Genomic DNA, 25,956 nt, shown 5'->3' with positions numbered 1-25,956 from the left:
GACAATATCAAGATAAATAAAATATATATATATGAGCAATATCACACTCATAGACTTGAGATATGGCTGTATGTCGGCACGGTTGTGATTCGCCGTAGGTAATCACAGAGTGCCGATATACAGCCATATCTCAAGTCTACGAGTGTGATATTGCGTTTATACAACAGCTCAACGGCACGAGTGTGTAAATACATAAACAAAATAACAACGGAGTGTCTTTAAAAGCCCTCTTTTGTGCGAACTATTCCTTCCGCCATGAATTCAAATCAAAGTTTGACAGTTGGTCAGCTGAGCATAAGCTTCTTCGTTACTAATTCCAAAGAATCACTTTAGAACTAGTAACAAAGGAATGTTGAGTTGCTTCATTGAAAGCCTATTGTATTACTGTATTAAAACCTGTATTAAAAAAAATCACTGTTTCATGTTTGAGTATTATCACAGAGAGATGGATTGAGCGAGTCATAACATACCTGCATCTGATAGAGCATTCATTGTTCATATTCATGATGATATGACATTAGTTTGAATGTTTACTGAAGAAAGCGTTAATATCCGTTCATCTATTAAGGGTGATTTTGCTGCTCAGTGCATTTATTCCCTGTAGCAAGCTGTTGTTGAAGCTAAAAATAACTTCCGCTTAACTTTTCATTTTAAAAATCCCAAAGTCACTATTAACTGCTCACTCATAACACTGTCTCTTGTCGCCATCTAAAGGCGGAACAATGTAACGTTAACTAAAATCACCATCACGAATACACGCACGTTTCTCAATACTAAATACTATTATTAAATACATTATTTAAAATATAGTTTATATACATTTTTATTTGAGTAATAATATTTAATAAACAACAACAACAAAAACAGGCATCAAAAAGTTGCTTCTTCTCTGGAACAAATAATAAATGAATGAGATCAAAGACTGCCCGTTAGATTTACCCATAATGAATTACATGTCGTGTGTAACCACTACAGAGACACCAGAGCCAGCGGGAAATTCCTGAAGATCTGGCCGTGGTGAGAGCGCTCTCGAGGGGATTGATGAGTGCAGAACGCCCCCTGACGATATGGCTCTCGCACGTCCGAAAACGACGAAGCAAATTTTCAAACAGACGTTATCTTTATTAACAAACTGCATATTTGAACTATAAACAAGTTCTCGCCTGAAAACCTCTTAAAACTACATTCCGTGACACAAAAAGAGTAATATTTATAAAATGATACGGGATTTGGACGTCCGCCATGAAACTCGGAAAAAAAACGGTCCCGGCTAGAACACGCATAATTTTTTTAAATTAATTTTCTATTTTAATATATTATAAAATGTAATTTACTCCAGTGGTGAAAAGAACAAAAAGTCAGGTCTTCAAGGTTACTCGATCCCACTGTAATGTACTTCACTGTATTATCAGCAGGCCTATCCACAGTAAAACAAATGCTGCCCACTCGCTGTATCATGTATATAAAATATGTTACAGCCAAGCAAAGCTAATTCCACAGTACATTTTGGACAGCTGCATTAGTTACTTCAACCGCAGATGTTTAAGAGGTGAGCTGGTTTTCTAGTCTGCTTATTTTGCATAAGATCACACAGGATTTCCTCTCCAAAAGTTCTGATTAGAGAGTGGTGATCAAATCAACACAAACCCAGACATTCGCTTTGGCTGATTTCCAGCTCTATGTAAAGAATTCAATGCTTATTCAAAATAAACACTAATTATGTATTCTGAGCTTTGGAAAGGTCAGAGCTGATGAATTCTCCACAATCATCATCTAAAAGAAAAACAATTTTTTTTTTACCTTCTGTGCTAAGACCAGGACTGGAGGTGAATTTGGCCACATCCACAATCTTCACAGCAAACTGTTGGCCCGTCTCCCTGTTGATGCATCTTCGTACCACACTAAATGGCCCCCTGGAAAGGAAACAAACAGGTCAATTAAGAGTCTTGCATATGCTGGGTTTTTCAGTGGCTAATGCTGAAATTGATAAAGAGTAGATGAACAATGACCAATATAATGCTGTTATGTTACTATTTAAAGGGACAGTTCACTCAAAAATGAAAATTCTGTTAATAATTACTCATCTTCATGTCGTTCCAAACCCGTAAGACCTTCGTTCATCTTCGGAAGACAAATTAAGATATTTTGGATGAAATCCGAGAGCTTTCTGAACCTGTATAGACAGCAACGCAACTGATACGTTCAAGGCCCAGAAAGGTAGTAAGGAAATTAATAAAATACTCTATGTGACATCAGAGGTTCAACCTTAGTTAAGTTATGAAAATACTTATTGCGTGCAAAGAAAACAAAAAATGATGACTTTATTCAACAATTTTCTTTCTGGGCCTTGAATGCGGTAATTCCGTTGCTGTCTTAATTTGTTTTCTGTAGATGCACAAAGGTTTTATGGGTTTGGAATAGGGCTGGACAATATATCGAACGATATTGTGAGGCGCATTCGATATTAAGCTCGATATGGCGTAGCTTGTCAGAGATATACGCCTCTGTGTATTAATTGCCGCTCCAGCGGAACCTGATCGGAACGCACGTGATGGAGATTTACTACTAATCAAAGCACCGGCTTCATTGACTAAACGCGCCTCACAATATCGTTCGATATATTGTCCAGCCCTAGTTTAGAATGACATGAGGGTGAATAATTAACGACAGAATTTTCATTTTTGGGTGAATTATCTCTTTAATAATGGTAAATTAATTTTGAATAGTTGAAATACACAATTATTTTATACATTTACTTCAAATTAAAAATTAAACTAAACATGTAGGCTGTTCATAAGAATGATGATAATCTCTAAAAAGCTCCAATTCTGGTTTATATTCAGTATGATTTATCTGGTAATTGTATCATTTAGACAGAGAGGGGAGGCAGAAAAAAGCATATTCTATGAGTGGGAAAACAACTATAATTGTCAGAAAAGCATCCAGATCTTTTAAAATGGAATAAAAATCATAATCAAACATAATATCACACATGCCTTAACCTCCAGGGTAAACAATTTTTCATTTAGCAGGCCTCAACACTGCCTTTATTTCCTCTTTTCTCAAAAAACTGAGCTATTGTTGCTGTTTCTGACCAATGAACCTGTTAAATTAGATTTTTACACAGCAATAGCTCATTCAAAAAAAAAAAACTAAAAAACTAATATCCAAACATAACTCACACTGACAGTGATTCATAGCAAGAAAAAGTTTCCAAAAGTTAGTTTTCAATCAGATATTGAAATCTGAGGTGGCAGTAGCTGTTGACAGTGCAATAAAGTTCAACATCATGCAAATAAGTAGTGAACTGCAATGAAGCTGACAACTATTACAACTGACATATGTCTCATGGAAAGCTTTTAGAGGGAACTGAGATTTTCCGTTTCAGCAATGTCATTAGAGCTGTACATGGCTCGATAGCCACAAGTTGAGTATCAGCAACTAAAGCAAAAAGCCTGGCCTCTTTCTAGGAATGAGAAGATGCTTAAATCAGCAATGAGAAAAATGGGAACGCTCTGTGCGGACTGAGTGCTTGAGAAACAGTGGGGAGTAGAGAGGCAGGGGGGAGGGCTGGTTTTCTGTGAAGAACTGTGAACCGATTTACCAAAGCCTTCTAACCCTTCTCAGCATGAGCTCTGAGTGTTTCTGTGGACCTGAAGTAAGAGGGCAGCAGAGAGACCTCTAGAGCAAGTTTTGCTTGTTTGTGTGCAATGGATTGATGTCAATAGGTCTGTTTGTTTCTGTCCTATACAGGTCCTTCTCAAAAAATTAGCATATTGTGATAAAGTTCATTATTTTCTGTAATGTACTGATAAACATTAGACTTTCATATATTTTAGATTAATTACAACACAACTGAAGTAGTTCAAGCCTTTTATTGTTTTAATATCAGTGGTGTAAAGTATTTGAGTAAATGGACTTCGTTACTGTACTTAAGTATTTTTTTGGCTACTTTTTACTTGTACTGAGTATCAAAAATATAAGCAACTTTTACTCTCTACTCGACTACATTTTTTATGTAATATATGTACTCTTTACTCCACTACATTTGAACGTACACTTACCGTTACTCATTACATTGTGATTGTGCGCGACAAGTCGGCATCTTTTTCTGCTATGGGTAATTTCTTGTGCGGAAGAGGCGATATGGCCATCTGCAGGGTGCTGAAGGTACTGGATGCTATTTACCTATGTGCTAAATGAGACTACTCCACATGAACGTGAACGGAATCTCTGTGCGGAATTCAAAATCCCCATGTGCAAGCCCGGATTAACCATACGGGCAACTGGGCAATTGCCCAGGGGCCCACGACATCTAAAGGGCCCAGGACAGCAAGGGCACGAGCAAAATAAATTGCCTTATGTTATTTATCTTATTTACACGAAGGCATGTCATTTCTGTCTCTACATAGTCGCGCGTTTACAATGTCTCCTCCGCGAAAACACGGACGGGATCGCGCGCTCCATTCATAAAAACGGAATTTACTATAGCGCGGGATACCACGGAATTCGTCGATTTTTGGGTTAATAAATCAAAAGTTGGTCACTTAATTCAAATCGCGATATGGACTAGTGTATGTGAAAACTGAAATGCAAAAAGACCGTTTTAATATGAATGGTGGAGACGCGTTTTTTTTTACTACGCGCATACTGAAGCACGCATGACGCTCACGGTAATTTTTTGCATTTGCACCTCACATGAACAGATAAACTCAATCTCCAAAACTGCTGTGAGTGTCACTTTTAGGGTTGCCCCCCCGTCCCTTAAAATACGGAATCGTCCCGTATTTGAGAATGAAATTGCGCGGGTTTTGTCCCGTATTTTTTATTAAAAAAAATTAAAGCAGCGTCTCATGCAAATACTCACTGCGGTAAAGCCAGCCGCGGTTTAGAAAAACACGGTCAAGCCAGCCGCGATTGATTTTAAGTATGCGCGCATATTACAGTGATTACGGTAGTTTCAGAAACAACACAGAGAGAACGCGCTTGCAGAGCGCTTTTCATTTAGACGCCCAGGACTGAGAGATAATACTACAAAATGCTCGTGAATTTTTACTTACTTATTTATTTGCATTTCTGCTTTAATATCCGTTTTATTTATTGGTGTAGCCTACTTGACGGTTCTTTTCTGAGAAATGGGACATTATTACACTTTAGTAGAAAAAAAACAATGATCAGTTCTTATTCAGGACGTCCCATATTATATGCAAAACTCATATGAAACCTTTTTACTGCAGCATTTTTGAGATATGGGACATGATTACATTTTAACGGGGTATATAGACCCCATTTATAAAAGTAGAAAAAAAAAAGATCAGTTCTTATTCAGGACGTCCCATATTATATGCACAACTCATATGAAAACTTTTTACTGCAGCATTTTTGAGATATGGGACATGATTAGAGATGCACCGATCTGGATTTTGGGGGCCGATCACCGATCACCGATCACCAAAAGCAGTATCTGCCGATCCCGATATTACCGATCACAGCGTCAAATCCATAAATTCTTCAATATTGTTGTCTCATGTACAAACATTGACATTGTATTATTAGTATAAAAAGTAGGAAATGAGAAAGTATCATGAATTGACCAGTTTTATTGCAGGCTGAGGCAAATTTCAATATTGAACACTCTCAAGACTCTCAGACAACTTGGACTCAGCTTACATAGAGTAAGTGTTGCTTACTATCTTAAACTGTCTTTTGGCAGTAATTATGTACAACACAACATTTCACTCTTTTAGAGCTGACACAATTTGTAAACTATGAACCTTAGTTTTTCTGTGGAAAAAGTTAAATCTAATAAAAGAGTTAAATCTTAAAATAAAAAAATGATTGTGCAAAACACACATGTGCACCATAATAAACATTTAACTCTCAGGAGGCTCTTTCTTAAAATCACAATTTAGAGTTTAGCAACAAGCTTTTTGTGGAAAAATAAAATAAATATGCCATACATATGCATATACACATACATATACATATACAGGGTGCAATTTGTGAAAAAAAAACAGAAGGGGGGATGCTTTTAGAAACTTTTTTTTCTCTCTCCATAGGGAGAGGTTGACCAAACTGTTACTGTTATCTGTTAACAACGTGCATTATACCCGTCTTTTTAGGCAAGAACCAGATAATGAGTGTCAGGTCATGAATATGACAGAAGCTGTATTATGTGATCACAATTTAATAAAAACATTGTATTAATAGTAATGGTTTAATTTCAAACAACGAATACATTTTATAGAGAAGGTGAGCAAAGTATCAACGGAGCTTTTTGGAAACTCAGAATCAGTAAACCACTGCGTCGCAAAAAGATTCACTGTTTTGAAGCGCTCCAATCGGATCGCGAATCATTTGATTCAGTACGTTCAACTTCAAAGCGCGTATGGCGAATCATTTGATTTAGACGACTTTAAAGCGCGTATTGCAAATAATTTGATTTAGATCGGGACGTAGGAGCGGCTTCGCGGGACGTTTTATCCCCACCGTGGATAAAAATAATTCAGCAGAGGCAGGGATGCATAGACCAGAGGGGAGGAAATCCCCTCACCGGCGACGTCATCTTCAGTGTTAATGCGTTGTAGAGACAGCCGCGCCCGGCCCATTAGGAGACCCTAGTCTGAGAAGTGGGAATGCGTGCTCTGGCGGCTGTTTGTTGTTGTAAACGTCATCTGATCGGCCTGCTCTGATCTATTTTGAGAACTCCGATCAAAACCGATAGCGCCCCTATCGGTCGATTGCGATCGGATGCCGATCGATCGGTGCATCTCTAGACATGATTACATTTTAACGGGGTATATAGACCCCATTTCTAAAAAGTAGAAAAAAAAAAACAATGATCAGTTCTTATTCAGGACGTCCCATATTATATGCCAACTCATATGAAACCTTTTTACCCCCCCCCCCCCCCCCTTATTGCGTCCCTTATTTTGGGGTATTAAAAGTGGTAACCCTAGTCACTTTTACCGTTTCATTTAAGAAAACTAGCATCATATCATACTGTACACACCGAAACTTCACGGCAACCTGTCAAAATAAAAGTACGGTTCAACATGTAACAACAATATTAGTCTTGTATTCCTTTTGTACAGTATAATGTAGGTGTTTATATATTCCTATTTAAATAATTTACATAAAACAATATATATGATAAAAAATAAATATTACAACAAGATTAACCACTTAATTGTCGAAAAAAATACTACAATTATTATTTAAACTGAATATAATTTTTCTTCCATGTATTGATTTTAACAGTAAACCTCTGTTTGTTTGCCAAAAATTAAAAGGGTTTATTTTTCATTTGATTAAAAATAAATAAATGTTTATGCTTTCATTTGATTATCAGAAAAATTAAAACACATTAAAAAAAAAAAGCAAAAGATTTTTCAAAATATTAAAATAGAGAGTTTTGGACTTATTTTTCACTGAAATAAATGTTTTCGTTTTTACAACAAAGCAGGCTAAAGTACCGGGGAAAAAGTAACGTTGGCTACTGGCAAATGGTTTGAAGTGGTTGCTTAGCTATTCATTTTTTTGTGAAAATGGAGGATACTTCCCTCCCTCTCAATGTAGTGGGTCAATTTTACCAGATTATACTGTACAGATGCTGATGTGTTTTGTTTTCATAGCATCATATGTGAGTGAATATCTTTGATAGGGGACATAGTAGTGCATTTGTAGTTCTATGAGCATTTAAATATTTGTAAATCAAAATATGATGACAGTTAGGATTTGAAGTATTGAGTATATTTACTGTATATTACAGTAATATATTCTATATTTGACCATATTATGGTGATCCTGGGGTTGTGATGATGGGGCCCTTGAATATTGTTGCCCAGGGTACAACAAAGTGTTAATCTGGCCCTGCCCATGTGAGTAATGTTATAATGTACAGTAATGATGCTATGCGTTTTCTTTTAAAGTTTCTTTCAGAGACTTTATGCCCTTTTCCATCAGCAAAAGTGAATATTTGTATGCCATCAAGTCATCGTGAATTGTCAGATGAAATAATGGATTTTTTTTTTTACTATTCATTCAAAAATGTGAAACAGGAGGGATGGCAAATCATTACAAATCAATGCAAATTGTTTTATCCTATGAAACTTTTATATCCCAAATAATTAGAATCTATATTTTGCTATAATCAGTTACTTTAAATAGTTTTAAACAAATTTTTAACATTAAACAACTTTAAACATTTATTTGGGAAAATATGTGTTCTAGTATTGTGTATATAATTTGGGGCATTAGGCAATATTTTATATACTTTTATCAGTAATGTGTGAAATACACATTTCTTTGTGTTCTTTGAGCCTACGTTCAGTACGAGTAAAATACTTAAGTTCTTTTAAAATCGGATACTTTAAGACTTTTACTCAAGTCTTATTGGAATTGGTGACTTGTAACTTGTAATGGAGTAATTTTTACAGTAAGGTATCTGTACTTTTACTCAAGTATGGTTTTCGGGTACTCTTTACACCTCTGTTTAATATTGATGATTTTGGCATACAACTCATGAAAACCCAAAATTCCTATCACAAAAAATTAGCATATTTCATCCGACCAATAAAAGAAAAGTGTTTTTAATACAAAAAAAGTCAACCTTCAAATAATTATGTTCAGTTATGCACTCAATACTTGGTCGGGAATCCTTTTGCAGAAATGACTGCTTCAATGCGGCGTGGCATGGAGGCAATCAGCCTGTGGCACTGCTGAGGTGTTATGGAGGCCCAGGATGCTTCGATAGCGGCCTTAAGCTCATCCAGAGTGTTGGGTCTTGCTTCTCTCAACTTTCTCTTCACAATATCCCACAGACTCTCTATGGGGTTCAGGTCAGGAGAGTTGGCAGGCCAATTGAGCACAGTAATACCATGGTCAGTAAACCATTTACCATGTGAGCAGGTGCCAGGTCGTGCTGAAAAATGAAATCTTCATCTCCATAAAGCTTTTCAGCAGATGGAAGCATGAAGTGCTCCAAAATCTCCTGATAGCTAGCTGCATTGACCCTGCCCTTGATAAAACACAGTGGACCAACACCAGCAGCTGACATGGCACCCCAGACCATCACTGACTGTGGGTACTTGACACTGGACTTCAGGCATTTTGGCATTTCCCTCTCCCCAGTCTTCCTCCAGACTCTGGCACCTTGATTTCCGAATGACATGCAAAATTTGCTTTCATCCGAAAAAAGTACTTTGGACCACTGAGCAACAGTCCAGTGCTGCTTCTCTGTAGCCCAGGTCAGGCGCTTCTGCCGCTGTTTCTGGTTCAAAAGTGGCTTGACCTGAGGATGTTTCTACTCCAGACTCAATTCACTGCTTCCGCAGGTCCCCCAAGGTCTGGAATCGGTCCTTCTCCACAATCTTCCTCAGGGTCCGGTCACCTCTTCTCGTTGTGCAGCGTTTTCTGCCACACTTTTTCCTTCCCACAGACTTCCCACTGAGGTGCCTTGATACAGCACTCTGGGAAAAGCCTATTCGTTCAGAAATTTCTTTCTGTGTCATACCCTCTTGCTTGAGGGTGTCAATGATGGCCTTCTGGACAGCAGTCAGGTCGGCGGTCTTACCCATGATTGCGGTTTTGAGTAATGAACCAGGCTGGGAGTTTTTAAAAGCCTCAGGAATCTTTTGCAGGTGTTTAGAGTTAATTAGTTGATTTAGATGATTAGGTTAATAGCTCGTTTAGAGAACATTTTCATGATATGCTAATTTTTTGAGATAGGAATTTTGGGTTTTCATGAGCTGTATGCCAAAATCATCAATATTAAAACAATAAAAGGCTTGAACTACTTCAGTTGTGTGTAATGAATCTAAAATATATGAAAGTCTAATGTTTATCAGTACGTTACAGAAAATAATGAACTTTATCACAATATGCTAATTTTTTGAGAAGGACCTGTAGGTAAACATGATGACTGATCAGTCAGTCGATCAGTCATTACTCAAAAAAAAAAAAAAGACTGTACTGACTGCCTCTACTTAACTTAATACATGAAGCGACATAAAAAACTGATCTGAGTAAATTAAACATTTCATTTATTTTAATTCTTTTAAAATGCAATAAAAAATAAATCAGACACAAATACATTTTTTCATGAGTAACTTTATCCAAGTTTAAATATTCTTAGGACTTAGCTTCAGGCTTGTCACAGCAGATCATCTCTTCTCTTGTACAGGAAAGAAAAATATTTTTCTTTCCCTACAATGAGTGAAAATGAACAGGTGTGATATTTACATACTTTAAGCTCAGCGCGGCCGCAATTTCAGACTTGACATTTATTCTCTATATTTACTGCCGGCGAGTCGGTAAGAATTTCTCACCGTCCTCCTCAAGTACGCAAGTTACATTTCATTACAGACGACCCAGTTCACTCTGACCCACAGATATCCAGACATAAAAATAGACAGTCTTTATGAAATATGTGTTGTCAGAACCTCTCCGTACAGTTCCCAGGTCAGTGCTCCACAGAGGCTGGCTGCTGTTTTCCTGTCATCTGAGTTCTCTGGCTGAACTGTTAATGAACTGCAGGTGCAGTGAACGTGTGGAGGACAGAGTTTAAAGGAGGAGTGTTTAGAGAGAGCAGCAGCGCTACATTGTGTCTAAAACTGAAGGCTGCTGCCCTGCTGCCCAGTTAGTCAATTAGGTATTAACAAGAAAATATCAAAGGAAACAGTTTGAAGGGATCGTTCACCCAAAAATGTGTGTTCACACTTGTAGTTTGGTTCATTTGGTCCGGACCAAAAAGGAAAATGATTCATTTGGTCCTGGTCCGCTTAGCATTCACACTGGCATTTTTGACAGTGAACCTAAAGATACCAAACCAAACCGTACCAGAGTTTGTTTGGAAGTGAATCGAGACCATTTTAGCGGTCTCGGTCCGCTTGTTTGGTGCGCACCAGGGTTCGAATGGGTTCACACTTACTCAAATCGAATCACACTAACAGAGCAATCGCACCAGAGTTTGTTTTAATCGAATATCCTAGCTTGTGTTCCACAGATGAACAAAGGTCATACGGGTTTGGAATGACATGAGTGTAAGTAATTAATGACAGAATTGTCCTTTTTTGGGGTGAATTATCCCTTTAAGCAGAGCATTTGATGAGATTTACTAAAGCAATAAGCCACAAGGTTAAAAGGTCTCATCTGATTACCCATCTTGCGGCTTATTTTTAAAAAAAAACAAAGACAAGACCATCCATAACAGTTACAATAAAAGGATTTTTTACAATAAATCTCCACCAAGTGGCACAGTGAATTAACCTCAATCAAAAATCAGCTCATTATAAAAACCCACATTACATGACACGCAGAAATCATCATTTTGATGTATAGCTAAACAGACAACAAGCCACTAATAAGCCAATAAAACCAGGGAGCTTGTATTTGTAACCTTAACAATGTAAAACAACAAGGTTTTAAAATGTTAACATGATCTCACATGCTGTCATATTATTAAGAATAATTAGTTTAAGATGGTGCATGTGAACACACTCAATGATTAACCTAAAGAAAATCTCATCTCACGTCCTTTGCAATTTATGCCAGTCTGCTGACCTTCAAGAAACAAGCAGACACTTCTTAATAAATAAAGAGCTCTGCATTTAAAGCACAAGTCTATTCTGATTCAGCTATAAAACTGCAATGCCGGCAAATGGTAGAAGAATGCAAATTGAAGAGGTGGTTGAGAGCTTATTATTATCACTGTATCTTGCTAATATGGGTGCGAGAGGGGCTGTGTTTTCCCCAACACAAACTGCCGGAGCAGATGGCGTGAAGTGCAAAGCCGCTTACTGGCAGAGAGCCGAGGTGCAGCCACGCATGGCTCAGATCTGGACTCGGCCACGCTAAACTGCTGGAGCTGTGGATACATGACACTCAGAGCAACCATAACATCTGAATGGGCTTTATCTACTCAATCTGTCATGGTCCTCATGTTGTTTTTGGCATAAACGTTCCCTAGACAATACATAAATGACGTTATGTACATAACACCAACCACAAACGCAGAAATTGTTATGCCAAGCGGTCTATTCAAGATCAGGCTGTACACATTAATCTAAACTGTTGGAGTCCTGAAGGAGTTGCAGTAGAGTTTGATGTCCACCGACAGGTTAAACAAACTGACAGTTCAGTTTGCAGAGGAAAAATAATGCTGACTGAGGAATATCTTGCTGGTATACAGTGGTGGCCAAAATTATTAGAACACTAGTATTTTCACCAGCTAAAAAAATCTTTACGTCTAATGTTTCAGTAGGAAGTATCAGTTTACATTTCCAAACATTCATTTTGCCAATGATTGTAATAATCCAGTCTGACAACAGCCAGTGTTCCACACAGAGATCTGATGTCTTCATCATATAGTCTGTCTGGAATGACATGAAAAAACAGAACAAACTGAGACTCCAAGATGCTTCAAGAAACCTACCTGATAGAGTCTGTCTCCGTTTGTTCTGTTTCTTCATGTCATTCCAGACAGACTGGATGATGATGGGATCAGATCTCTGTGTGGAGCACTGACTGTTGTCAGACTCCTTGTGCAAACAAAAATCTCACTGGATTATTACATTAATGGCAAAATTAAAGTAAACTGATATTTCCTACTGACACACTACGGCAAAAGATAGAAATTAGGGATGCACGATATTTATCGGACAGATAAATTATCGACCGATATGGGTAAAAATTACGTCATTTTTATTGCTCCGATAAATAAATGAAACCCGATCTGATAAAGTACTCTTGCTGGTAAATCAATCAATCAGTCTGGTTTATCTGAGATTCATCTGCTTTCCGAGCGGTAAAAAGGCAGTGACTCTCGGACTTTGTCGCGTTTAATACGTCATCATCTGTGTCGTCATCATCGTCTTCGCAGGTCTGGAAGTTTTTCACGGAGGACAATGCTATTGCTATTTGCAACATGTTTAGCAAGGGTTCCGAGAGGAGGTAAAAAGCCGCCAAGTTTTAACACAACAAATCTATTATCTCACTTCAGAGGTCGTCATCGCGGTGAATCTGTTTTAGGGGCCGTTCAAATGTCGCGCCTAAAAACGCGTGGAAAACGCTATGCGCGGCGCGTTCTCTTTCTTTCCAAACTGCTCTTGTAGCTTGAGCTCCAGTGGCCTCTGCCGTTGCTAAGCGACCATGACTTGCGCTCTCCATAAAGACGCGGAAGTTTCAGCAAAGGATAAATGGATTTTCAGCATTAAAAATCGCTTGCAGTAGCTCTGTTATCAAAATTATTTAAAAATGTTTAGTCCTGTACAGCTATGATAAGGTGTTTCTCTAACTTGGCAGTGCTTTCAATGTTATCAAGGGAAAGGATGAAGCTGGTTGGCTGGTTCATGTCACATGACCTGCGTTGGGTTTGCGGCATTCTGAACAGTTGAGATGTTTTTTTTTTATCTCGATTCTGATGTTTTATTCCCCGCCTTGTCCGATTTGACTGCTGCACACATTCATATGATCAATAAGAATGGACTACACGTAAGCTTTACCATGGATATTTGCACATCTGACTTTACACCATGATGCACTTTTCATTTTTTCCAGGTTGACAAATGTCAAAGCATTTTATTTAATATAGAATTGTGGTGCCTTACACAAAAAATAAAAACATTTTTGAAGAGTCAGGACTGATGTTTGCTATGATTGTTAGACCTAGATATATAATATACATTTCATTAGTTTATCTTAGATTTTGTATTCTCCTGGGTGCACAAAATTATCATATAAAAATATGAACGTATTGGGTATCGGTATCGGCCACAAGAAGGACTTAATTATCGGCTATCGGTATCGGTTAAAATTTTTCATATCGTGCATCCCTAATAGAAATAACTGACTTAAAACAATTTTTTAGCTGGTGAACATACTAGGCTACCACTATATATAAAGTTAAATTACAAAAGGTCCAGTTTCTGAATTTCCTTTCCAGCTAAGTTCTGAACAGTCAAAAACTTTTTTACTAACATTATTCATCTTGAATAAAGAATTGTCATTTTTTGGTGGACTATCCAAAAAAAAAAACACTAAACTCACTAATTTCAGGGAAAAAGCTAAATGCATTAGACTAAAGCAGTGCAGAGAGAAACCTGTGAGGTCCCCTGCTGTGCTGATTTATCATAGCATTATGAGAGCCTTTGCAAACTGAAATGGTGCAGTAAGTGTGCATCGGCCGTTCGCTCGCAGCAGCTGCTATAGATGACAAGCACAAGCAGTGACATGCTGTAGCACGCAGCAGGGATGCCTTGTTTGGTGCCAGAAAGAAGAAGGCAGATTAGATAAGACCAGTGCAGACATGAGAACAGCGGGGACAGGTCACACACACAGGATAAACAAGTCTGGGTAAACCACTTTACAGCAAGATGAGCAGGTGAATATTTCATTGAAGTGTCTCTCTGTGCAAGAGTGCTGAACATAGGGATCATAAATAATGATGGACAGGGAAGATGTCCTCTGCAGCAATGCATGACGGGGGAAGATGTGCCGGTAGGCAGAATATGAGGTGAGGAAGGAAATGCAAAGTGAAAAACAGGAAAAGCAGCACAGAGAGACGCGACACAGGAAGATGAGAGTGAGGAGAAGTACAGAAAGGGATATAGTGGAGGATGAGAGAATTGGTCAGACAGCGGGGAGGCTGGCAGGGGAAGAACGCTGGTGTTTTGTGACAGCTGGTATCCGTTACAGTGAGCAAGAGATGATGGCAAAGGTGTAGGGTTTCTCCTGTGGAAGATAACTCCTCAGACGGCATGTGTGCGTGGGTACCTGCAGGACACCTGACAGCTCAGGGTTGTATGTCGGTGAAACATGGCCACACTGCACAGACAATGTTTAGTATTGTACTTTTAAAAATAAACAAATACATAAAAGTTGAAAATCTAAAAAAAAAAAGTTATTAGTTTATAGCCCTAGAGTGGAACTTTTACTTTGAAATGTGTATGCTATACTATTGTCAGCTGTTCAGGGGAAGGAAGATAAAATATGCAAATTAATATATTAATATACAAATGAAGTGTATACTTCATTATACTTCATAGTAAAATATAATTTTTTTTTTAAAGAAATCTCTTCTGTTCACCAAGCCTGCATTTATTTGATTCAAAGTACAACAAAGTACAGTATGTTTACTATTTAAAATAACTGTTTTCTATTTTAATATATTTTAAATTGTAATTTATTCCTCTGATCAAAGCTACATTTTTAGCGTCATTACTCTAGCCTTCAGTGTCACATGATCCTTCAGAAATCATTCTAATATACAGATTTGCTGTTTAAGAAACATTTTTATTGTCACCAATATTTGAAAACAGTTGAGTACATCTTTTTTTTTCAGGTTTCTTTTTCTTTGATAGATATATATATATATATATATATATATATATATATATTACACACACACTTCTGCTTATGTGCTCTCACCTTTGTGTCCGTTTTTAGACGTCCTTTTTAAAACTTAATATTTCGTAATATTTCCATAAATGTCAATAAATGACTATTTGCCAAATGACAAATTCAGCTGAAACTAAAAAAACTGATGCCTGGTCAACCGTTGCATCTCTATATGTTTAAACTTAAAATCGCTGTCAGTGTTGCAGCACTAACAATATTTTAAAATTGTTGCAATGGCAATCTTGCAACTTCATTTTCATTAAAAATCTACTTGGCCCCTTTGGTTTAAAAAGGCATGGCACTGTTGTCACATTAAGGCAACTCTTTGCCACTTCATAAGCACAGGACGTCAAGAAAGAACAGCATTCGTCATACATTAGGCAAAGTGTCTGTGTGTGCACAGGTGTGTGTACATGAATTAATGCATGGACTGTGTCAATATGCATAGCAAAGGTCAATGCATAAAACAAATGGACAAATGGAACCACTTCACTGCAGTAACAAGCAATGTGGTAGGCAAATAAGAACGTTAAATGCTTGTTTAGGTCTTGATTAATGTTCACATTACCCACTCAAAACAAACACCATAAACTGTGAGCCGAGTCAACTCGTCTTGTGTTTCAAAGAGAGAAGTAAATACGTGCAGTAGAGGTAGTAAAACAAAGAACAAGAGATAGGAGGAACTTGCATTTACGAAAAATACATTCAGCCATTACCCATTACATGGGAGTGTGCAGGCTAGGATAAATTCATCTAAACTTCTTAAAAACAAAACAAACAAAAAAACTGTGGCATTTAGTGGATTTTAGCTAAATGTTGCAAAAGTATTCATCCCCATTAGTTTGAATAATTCTAACAGTACTACCAGAAAATGTGTTGCTGTTGTCCAACAATTGTTAAGCAAGAATTAATTGATAAATTGCACCAAATGTGCTTTTACAAAAGAATTCTCATCTGTGGCCTCAGGGTAGTAAGATTAAAATCAGAGGTGGAAAATATTAAAATGATTTTGAACCAGATATGAAACTTTGTATGCAACTGTGTCCAATTTTTGTGCTTTTGTTAATAAACTCCTGCACTTTATGGCAGAATTAGCTGATATTTAACCGTCAGTGATAAAGGGCTTGACTGATTGTGTTCACTGACAGAGCAGTAGAGATTTCATTAGAGTGTGATGTAAATCTAGATGATGAAGACGCTGACATCATTCCAGCACTTCAGTTTCAATTGCTGTAGACTGAAAATCATCTTCTAAATCGCTTGCTATCAAGGATACGTGAAGAAGACGGGGGAAAAGTGGGATTAGAATAAAAACCCACTCAAGTGACTAATTCAAAAAGGAAAAGTAACAAAAAGAGAAGGAAATCACATCTCAGAAGCTAATTTTATACAGATTACAGCCACTGGAGCCACAATGGAGACCGGATGATCAGTGGTAGCTGGGTGTAAAGGGGGCCTTCAGAGAGAAATTATACTGCTCCGGCTCTCCACGGCACATTCAGGAAGCCTTGGAGGAGTGCAGCTGCACGATAGAGCAACCAGTATGCCGCACTTATCTGCTCTGCGGATTGCTCTGTGAACAATAGCACTGGCCCAGGGTTTTTAAAAGTCAAACTATTTTTAACTTTACAAGCAGAAAAATGGAATGCTACATGCTAACTCAAGACATTTCTATTTGAATAAATGAATATAAAATTTATACAATTTAAACAAATACATCAAAAAAGATAATTAATACAAATAAATACATGCAGAAAAAAATGAATTAACATGTTACTCATAATTGTTCATTCAACAAAAAAGATTTTTACCTTTAAAAAATTTTTTTTTTGTATAAACCATTCTTTTATAAATTCAACATTTTACATTATAAGTAGGGCATTTTATGTTTTTCCAAATTCCGTTTTTTTTTTTTTTCGTTTTAATTTTTCTAGATTCCGTTTTTTTCCATTTTAATTTTTCTCAACTCTGCTTTAATGGTTAAATGAAAAAAATATTAAACAAAAAGCATGTCTAATTAAGTGAAATCATGAAACTTGCACAATTTAACAGAAATGTATTAAAAGTTTAACAAAAATGACATTTTTAAGGCTTTATAAAATACAGTATACATATACATTTTATATTGTAAATTAAGTATTATTTTCTACCAAATTCTGCATTTTCTATTCATTTTCTGGATTTAATTTAAATGGTTTTAACAAATTTCAATAATCAAAAGCATGTGTAATTAACTGATTTTATAAATAAGTAATTTATTATTATTTTTATTTATTATTATATTATTATTTAGAAATACTGCATTGTGTATTTAAATTTTACTGGTAAATAGATTCTAGTAAAAGAATTCTGGTTAATATTCCTATATATTCCTAAATAATGTTTTAATAATAATTTTATTAGTAGTAATAGTAGTACTATCATCAAGTAATATATTTTTCTGTTTTATTTTTTCTGGATTCCGTTTTGTCCAGTTTAAATTTGTCTAGACTCTGTTTTAATGGTTAAATATATTAATAAAAAGCATGTCTAATTAATTGAAATCATGAAACCTGCACAACTGAACAGCAATTTATTAAAAATTAAACAAAATTTTTTTAATGGCCTTATGAAATTATTTTTTTCCCACTCAAATTCAGTTTTATTTTTTATCAAACTCTGTGTTTTCCATTAATTTTCTGGATTAATTTTAATGGTTTCATTACATTTTAATAATCAAAAAGCATGTCTAATTAACTGATTTTATAAATAATTAATTAATTTTAGAAATACTCCATTGTGTATTTTTTTGTAAATAAATTCTGGAAAAAAATCTTTAAAAATGTTTTAATAATATTTTATTAGTACTACTAGTCAGATTATTACATTAAGTAATATACTTCTGTCACAGTTTCTTCAAGTTAAACTGAGCTTTTATTTTGACAGGTTGCTGTGAAGAGGTTTCTGTTTAACTGACATTAGGGATGCTCATTTCGGTTAATCTTCCTGACCGACAACCGCTGCTCGTTATCCGAACATTAACCGTTAACTGATAAAATTTTAATAATAAATTAGTTTAAAATAAAAATAGAATGCACGAGTATCTGTGATGATACATTAAAAATACAAGCAAATGTTTTATTTTAACGTGCAAACAGCAGCATACAGAGCAACAAAAACTGTATTCACATATACTCAAATTATCACACATCAGCAGTGCTTCTGAGAACAGAGAAAATCATAAAAAAAAAAAAGAATAATATAAATAGGCCTACACTTAATATGTATAAATTAAATAACTATATAATTAAGATGACAAAACTAAAACACACTGAATCATTTTGTGTGCTTTGAAAATCGGTACCAGTCTTATTCTTCTCGTCGGACATAAAAATATATAGCAGACCAGCCTATACCCAAAGACTATAGAATACCTTAAAGGCACTTTGCTAAACCTCAATGTACCTAGTTTTTAACATGTGGACATGCTGTACGGATAGACTGGAACGCCGTTTGTTAACTGTTAGATCCGCGACAAAAACACCATCACAAAAATCCTTTCACTTTGCGGTAGGGATGCACCGAAATGAAAATCTTGGCCGAAGCCGAATAATAATGAAATGCTTGGCCGAAGGCCGAATACCGAACGCGGTGTTTCCCATTTTTTTTCATTTATTTTGCCAATTTTTTCACCATTACAATAATTAATTAGTAAAAGTTTGCTTTTTACTATTTTGCATTGCTTTTCAGAAAAATAAATCAAATAACAAAAATACAATTTCAAAATATTTATTTAACACTGAACTAGTTTTTAATATTAATATTTTTACTAGAAATTAATATTAAAGTTTAAAAGAATAAATCAATTATATTAATTTAAACAATTGTTATCAATCTAATATTATATTACTTAAATAACATATACATATATTTTTCTGCCTTTGTTTAAATTGTTTACATTTTTATAACACATTGTCTTGTTGATCCATCAGTTCACATTTACAACTCTATGCGTTTCTCTTCCAGCGGGAGGCGCTGTCAGAATAATATTACACAAAGCAGCGCAGCAAATGACTTTGAAAAGTGCAGCGCTCATATTTATTCAATGGATAGCCTTTTGAAGTTTCATCACAATTCTTGTCTTTCAGTCCCCACATTTAAGACCACCTGAAATCATAATTAAGACTTTCTTAACCCCTAAATAAAACTGCAGTCATCATTGAAAATTAAGAGCTTTATTTAAGTCTTTCAAAAAACAAACCTTACACAAAATACTTTTTTTTACGTTTCTTTTTATTTTTTAAAAATATTAGGGGACTAAATTAATATCAGCATATAAAGTATAATCACCTCTTATTGTCTCTGAGAGAATGCACGTCAGATGCTGAAAAGCACTGTCAGTTTTCACTTTCACTTTAACATATTGCGCCGTTTTCACGTTGCCTGTGTGATATCCATTGGCTCACCTCCATGGTTTAAAACATAAATATTTATAAAAATACAGTATATAGAAAGGACAAATCTTTAAAATATTGTGACGTAACACCAACGTAAAGCCATTGTTTTTCACTCACTGAAAGCTACATCTGTCTCGATCTCTGCTCTCATCACTGGCTGCCCGCACGACTGCAGACACACCCCCTCTTGAAATTTCGGCATTTCATGTTTTGCAAATCGCTATCCGTGGGTCTTTCTCGGATATACTGATATACGTCCACACCGCAGATGTGTTGCTTCAGACAAGCATGTGCAGGCTGCGGTTTCTGATTGCGTCAACATACTGTTTCGGCCGTGTTGTTTCGGTGATAAAAGTCTTTCGGCCGAAAATTCGGTGCATCCCTACTTTGCGGTTTGGGACTTTTCATCCACTAGTCATATGTGGAGAAACATGTTTTCACAGCGTTCAATAGCCAATCACAGACATACATGTTGATTTCATTATCGCATTGGCCAATCGGAGGCAGCTATGTTACAATCCATTCACTACTCAAAGTGCCGGTTTCAGATCTGCTGATTTCTACACGTCCGCGAACTCTCTCATTAAAACAAAGAAAGTGAAGACATTATGTAAATAAGAGATTAATTGTACAGTGTAAAGGTTATTTTATTACTTTTTATTAACTTTGTGAGATTGCGATAAACTACAGTAATGTATGAGTGACAGCTTTCCAGTGATTGTAACGGGAGCGCCTATTGCGCACTTTCTAGACTATAATTAATTCAGAATTTGAATACATTCACTCACGGATTCACTCTCTGACAACCCATTATCCCATTGCCATCGTGTTGCATATACTACATCAGTTACATCAAGTGAAGGTAAAGCAGGTGCTTGCTCAGCAAAATATGTCTGTACAGCCACACTCCACATGTCCACATGCGCCCGTGAGTAAACAGATAACTTACATATACCATGTTTTTCCACCATGCAGCAAACGTAAAAAAAAAAAATTTAAACCATTTAACTGATAATTAAGTAATAATCAGTTAATTCTTACTGTCGGTTAACGATTAAACGGTCATTATGAGCATCCCTAACTGACATGCTCAGGTTTCTGTTTGTATATGATGACAACAGTTTTTCTCAAAAGAAACAGCAAACTGCTCAGTGACTCTCAGAGCAGTTCTAGAGATTATGTTTGTGTTCATGTACTCATATATTGAGGCGGCAGAGGCTGAAAACGTTGTGAGAGTCACATGCGCTTTAGTATGTATTTAGTAAACTAAACCGTGCATCTGCGCCATTCATTCACACAAAGAACATGCAGGTTCGTATTTAAATAGTATTTTTGCATCTTAATATTCACAGACATTAGTCCATATAGCATTTTGACTTTCATTTATTCATCCCAAATTGGCAAATTCCATGACATTCCGCGTTTTTATGACTGGATTCCGCATCGCGGGAATCATAGAACCCTATATAAGTGACTCAATGCAGAGATTAAGCATGGTATACTCAGTTCACTCCCACACTTTACTACTACAGTCAAATTGTGAAATTCCATTTTGGTGGCAATAAGTGATTAGAATTTAAAGTGCATCAAACAATCACAAACAGTCGATTACATAACCACGACAGAGCTAGAGGGAACATATCCTTTCAAAAAAGAAAGAAGACTTCCAAGCCCTTAATACTCAGCCGTAACAAATCAAAATATCAATGTCAGCCTTGATACAAGCAGCTGAGGTAACCAACATGTGTGAGAAAGGCCTTTAGAGACAGGCACGCTGGGGCAGGTGAGTTATGTGCATCATACAGCCCTGCCAGTCAAGCTCCAAATAAAAAACCCTCAGTCCAGAATCCCATCCGTCCAAGGAACGTAATTTAAAGAACGTCCCTCCATGCCCTTACAAAGGGAATTCATCACAAAAGGAGGTCAGTACTGTAAATGTCATGTGTGTTACAGCATGCTTGTCCATGGCCCAGTGAGTGGATATAATAGCCTTCAACGAAGTGGAGAAACAGGAGGGCTGTGAGGGGACATGCTGCGGTATTTCTGCCCCCTGCATCTCTGACAACACACGACAATCAATACTCACATACCACCCACTTTCTTCCGGCAAAAAACACACTCTGGAGAACTGTGGAGACTGCTTTTGCTGACTGCTCTATTTATGCTGCTGGTACAAAGAGTCAGAGACTGAGCGGCTCGGTTTCAAGAGCGCTGCCTCGCTGTCTAGAGAGACAACTACCTTCCAAGGAAGTCTCATATCCAAAATGGGTGAATGAAATTCTCTTGATTGACAGCAATTCAATTAAAAAGGGATTGTTCACACAAAATTGAAAATTGACCCATGATTTACTCACCCTTAAGCCATCCTAAGTGTATATGCCTTTCTTCTTCTTTCAGACGAATGCAATTGGAGTTATATTAAAAATGTCCTGGCTCTTCCAAGCTTTATAATGGCAGTGAATGGGGGTCTAGGTAGTTCAGTAGGCAACGCCTATAATCCTGAAACTAGGGATGCTCATATTGACCGTTTAACCGTTAACCGTCAGTAAGAATTTTAACCGATTATTACTATCAGTTAAACGGTTAAAAAAAAAAAAAATAATAATAATAATAATAAAAAAATTATATATATTTATATAGTTTGCTGCATGGTGAAAGAAAAAATAATGTTTACTCGCGGGCGCGTGTAAAAGTGCGGCTGTCCAGACATATTTCGTTGAGTAAGCACCTGCTTTACCTTCTCTTAGTTTGTGTAACTCATGTAAGTAGCCTATGCAACATGATGGCAATGGCGATATTGGGTTATCAGAGAGTGAATCCATGAATAAATGTATTCAAATTCTGAATGAATTATAGTCTAAAAAGTGCGCGCTCCCCTAACAATCACTGGAAAGCTGTCACTCATACATTACTGTAGTTAATCGCAATCTCACAAAGTTAATAAAAAGTAATAAAATAACCTTTACTCTGTACAATGAATCTCCTATTTACATCATGTCTACACTTTCTTTGTTTTAATGAGAAAGTTCGTGGAGGTATAGAATTCAGCAGAACTGAAACCGGCACTTTGAGTGGTGAGAGGATCGTAACATAGCCGCCTCTGATTGGCCATTGCTATAATGTAATCAACAGAAATGTCTGTGATTGGCTATTGAACGCTGTGAAAACACGTTTCTCCAGATATGACTAGTGGATGAAAAGACCCGAACCGCAAATTGAAAGGATTTTTGTTAAGTGTTTTTATCATGGATCTAAGCGTTAACAGACAGCGTCCCAGTCTATCCGTACAGCATGTCCACATGTTAAAAACTGAGGTACAGTATAGGCTGGCCTGCTATATGTTTTTATGTCCGACGAGAAGAACAAGACCGGTACAGTTCTTCAAAGCGCATAGAAGGATTCAGTGTGTTTTAGTTTTGTCATCTTAATTAGGTAGTTATTTAATTTATACATATTTAGTGTAGGCCTATTTATATTATTCCTTTTTTTTCATTCTGATTTTCTCTGTTCTCAGAAGCGCTGCTCATGCGTGATAATTTGAGTATATGAATGCAGTTTTTGTTGTTGCTCTGTATGCTGCTGTTTGAACGTTAAAATAAAACATTTGCTTGTATTTTTATGTATCATCACAGATACTCGTGCATTCTATTTTTATTTTAAACGAATTTATTATTCTAATTTTATCAGTTAACGGTTAATGATCGGATAACGAGCAGCGGTTGTCGGTCAGGAAAATTAACCGAAATGAGCATCCCTACCTGAAACATCCGCTGTAACACGGAGACTAGAGATTACAGTTCATAAAGTTTTAAATATGGATATTTTCCGTACACAATTGCAGAGATTCACTTCAGAAAGGCTTTATGTGGAGTACTTTTTATAATGGGATGGATGCATTTTTTGGCCTTCAAAATCTCGACTGCCATTCAATGCCATTATAAAGCTTGAAAGAGCCAGGACATTTTTAATGTAACTCCGATTGTATTCATCTGAAAGAAGAAAGTCATTTACACCTAGGATGGTTTAAGAGTGAGTAAATCATGGGGTAATTTTCTTATTTGGGTGAAGTGTCCCTTTAAAGGTCACATATTGTACACATTTCTGGAGATATATTTTAGTTGTTTATGAATATATATTTGCGATATAAGTGCCAAAATCCACCTCAATATATTTTTACAGTTCCTCTCTTAGGAGCTCTGTCAAGAGCAGGTCAATTTTGGCCCGTCTAATTAATCAGAGCCTTGGTGATACCATAGACCAGGGGTCACCACACTCGGTCCTGGAGGGCCGGTGTCCCTACAGAGTTTAGCTCCAACCCTAATCAAACACACCTGAACCAGCTAATCAAGGTCTTAATAGGTATACTTGAAACTTACAGGCAGCTGTGTTGAGGCAAGTTGGAGCTAAACTCTGCAGGACACCGACCCTCCAGGATCAAGTTTGGTGACCCTTGCCATAGACTGTAAAAAATATGGACGTAGTGTCCGTGATGTCAGCTGTAGGTTTCTGAAGAGCATTTTTGAAGCTCACAGTGGGCGGGAATCGGCCGTCGCCATCTTGTAATCGCAAACATGTAAACATATTTTTTTCTGCTGTAAAGTTGGGCATTTTAACATGAGGATTGACTCCCTTTTGGAGCCAGTCTCTAGCAGCCAGTCAATGAATTGTAGTCTAAGTCACTTCAATGTTGGTTTTAATAGAGAGAGTGGGAGGTTGCCATTTGGGTGATACTCAACATGTTTCAGAATGGTATTTTTGGTCATTTTGGTAATGGTCTTTTTTTTTTTCCAAACACAGAATGCAGTAAGCTACGTAACTATTGCTTTAGTAAAGCCCCTTTCAAACTGTGCATTGATTCTGGAAAAATCGCCTGAAAGTTTGCCTTCTGTGTGAACGCAAACTCATCCCGGGATTGATTACGGAAACAATCGCTGGGTGAAAGAGGCTAAAGTTGTTTGGAAGCCTGTGCAATCTGAAGTTTCCTGACATCCATCAACTGAACAGCGTTTTCTCAAATTGTTTCCGTGTTTTGTTGCGCAGCAATTGCATAGACGCAATGTTGTCTGGGGGCTTGGCAAAAGAAGGGTGGGATGGTGGATGGCACTTGGGGTGGTGACTGAAGGCAGTGAATGAGTAGCTCGGACGTCACATTTTTACGGAAGTCACAGCGGCTCGTGAAAAGGCACAGCTACTTTATGCAGTCTGTGTGCATTTTACTGTGGATTGACTGTTTTGAAACTTATATGATAGTTACATAGTCCCAAGACCTTAGTTATCATGAAAAAAGCCAGGAAATTTCAGGTTTGACAATATGGGAAGTTAAACGTTTCTGACTCATGCCACACAAACAGTGGTTTTCAAAATTCACAGTTAATTTCAATGAAATGCAACAGTGCTTTTCCACTTTTTCAGCTGCCTTGATTATGACAGTTCATATTTCCCAGAGGGATTTAAAAGAGTCTTTGTTAAAGAGTCATTAACCAAACCAACCAGCCACGAGGTGAATTACAACATTACAAAACTGGACAAAAAAGATTTGAAAATCAGACAAAGAGACAAAGACTGTGTCTTGAGCTTATCACAGTGGATCCTGGGATTGCCTTTCCTTGAAATGATCAAACTTAACTGCTTGAAACAGCCGTCAGGAATCCGCCTAGTGTATGATGCCTGAAAAGCTGTCTAGCAAGATCACAAGGGTTAAAGGAGATTGAGTGTTTCTACACCACTACTGCTGACAGCAGACATCTTTAATGCTTGGCAGCTGATGCTGGGAATGCAACAAGTCACATGCCTAAAATTCAAGTATGCACAAATTTAGACACTCTTCGAACAGTGGACAAAAATTTAGCTCATGTCAGTGGCAGTCAGAAACTCTGCAGCAGCAGAACAATACAGGAAAGTTTGCTCAAAGGAAGGAAGGGGGGGGGATCAAATCAAACGTTACTTCAGAGAAGAGAGCAAACATTTGGGAAATGAAGCCTAAGTGAATTTCATTAGCATATTTTCAGCGGAATAAAGCAGCTCATTTCTCTTCTCCTCCCCTCAGTCTCTTATCGTCAGTCTGCTGAGCGCAGGCACTCGCAGCACACACACGCAGCTCTACAAAAAAGAGATATCACATGCA

The 25,956-nt window shown here is 36.9% G+C and overlaps 1 protein-coding gene across 1 annotated transcript in view; it reads right to left on the bottom strand.

Moving 5' to 3' along the window:
- Positions 1-25,956, bottom strand: part of caska (calcium/calmodulin-dependent serine protein kinase a) — a 201,281-nt gene that overhangs the window by 95,979 nt on the left and 79,346 nt on the right. The window contains exon 2 of the mRNA XM_073845095.1: positions 1,801-1,913. Within this exon, the coding sequence (XP_073701196.1) occupies positions 1,801-1,913 (113 nt within the window). The remainder of the gene's footprint in view (positions 1-1,800; positions 1,914-25,956) is intronic.

The sequence above is a fragment of the Garra rufa genome, chromosome 8 (genome assembly GCF_049309525.1).
Source record: "Garra rufa chromosome 8, GarRuf1.0, whole genome shotgun sequence".
Taxonomy (NCBI): Eukaryota; Metazoa; Chordata; class Actinopteri; order Cypriniformes; family Cyprinidae; genus Garra; species Garra rufa.
Note: the sequence above shows the minus strand (reverse complement) of the source record. Positions and strands in the feature narration are given on the sequence as shown.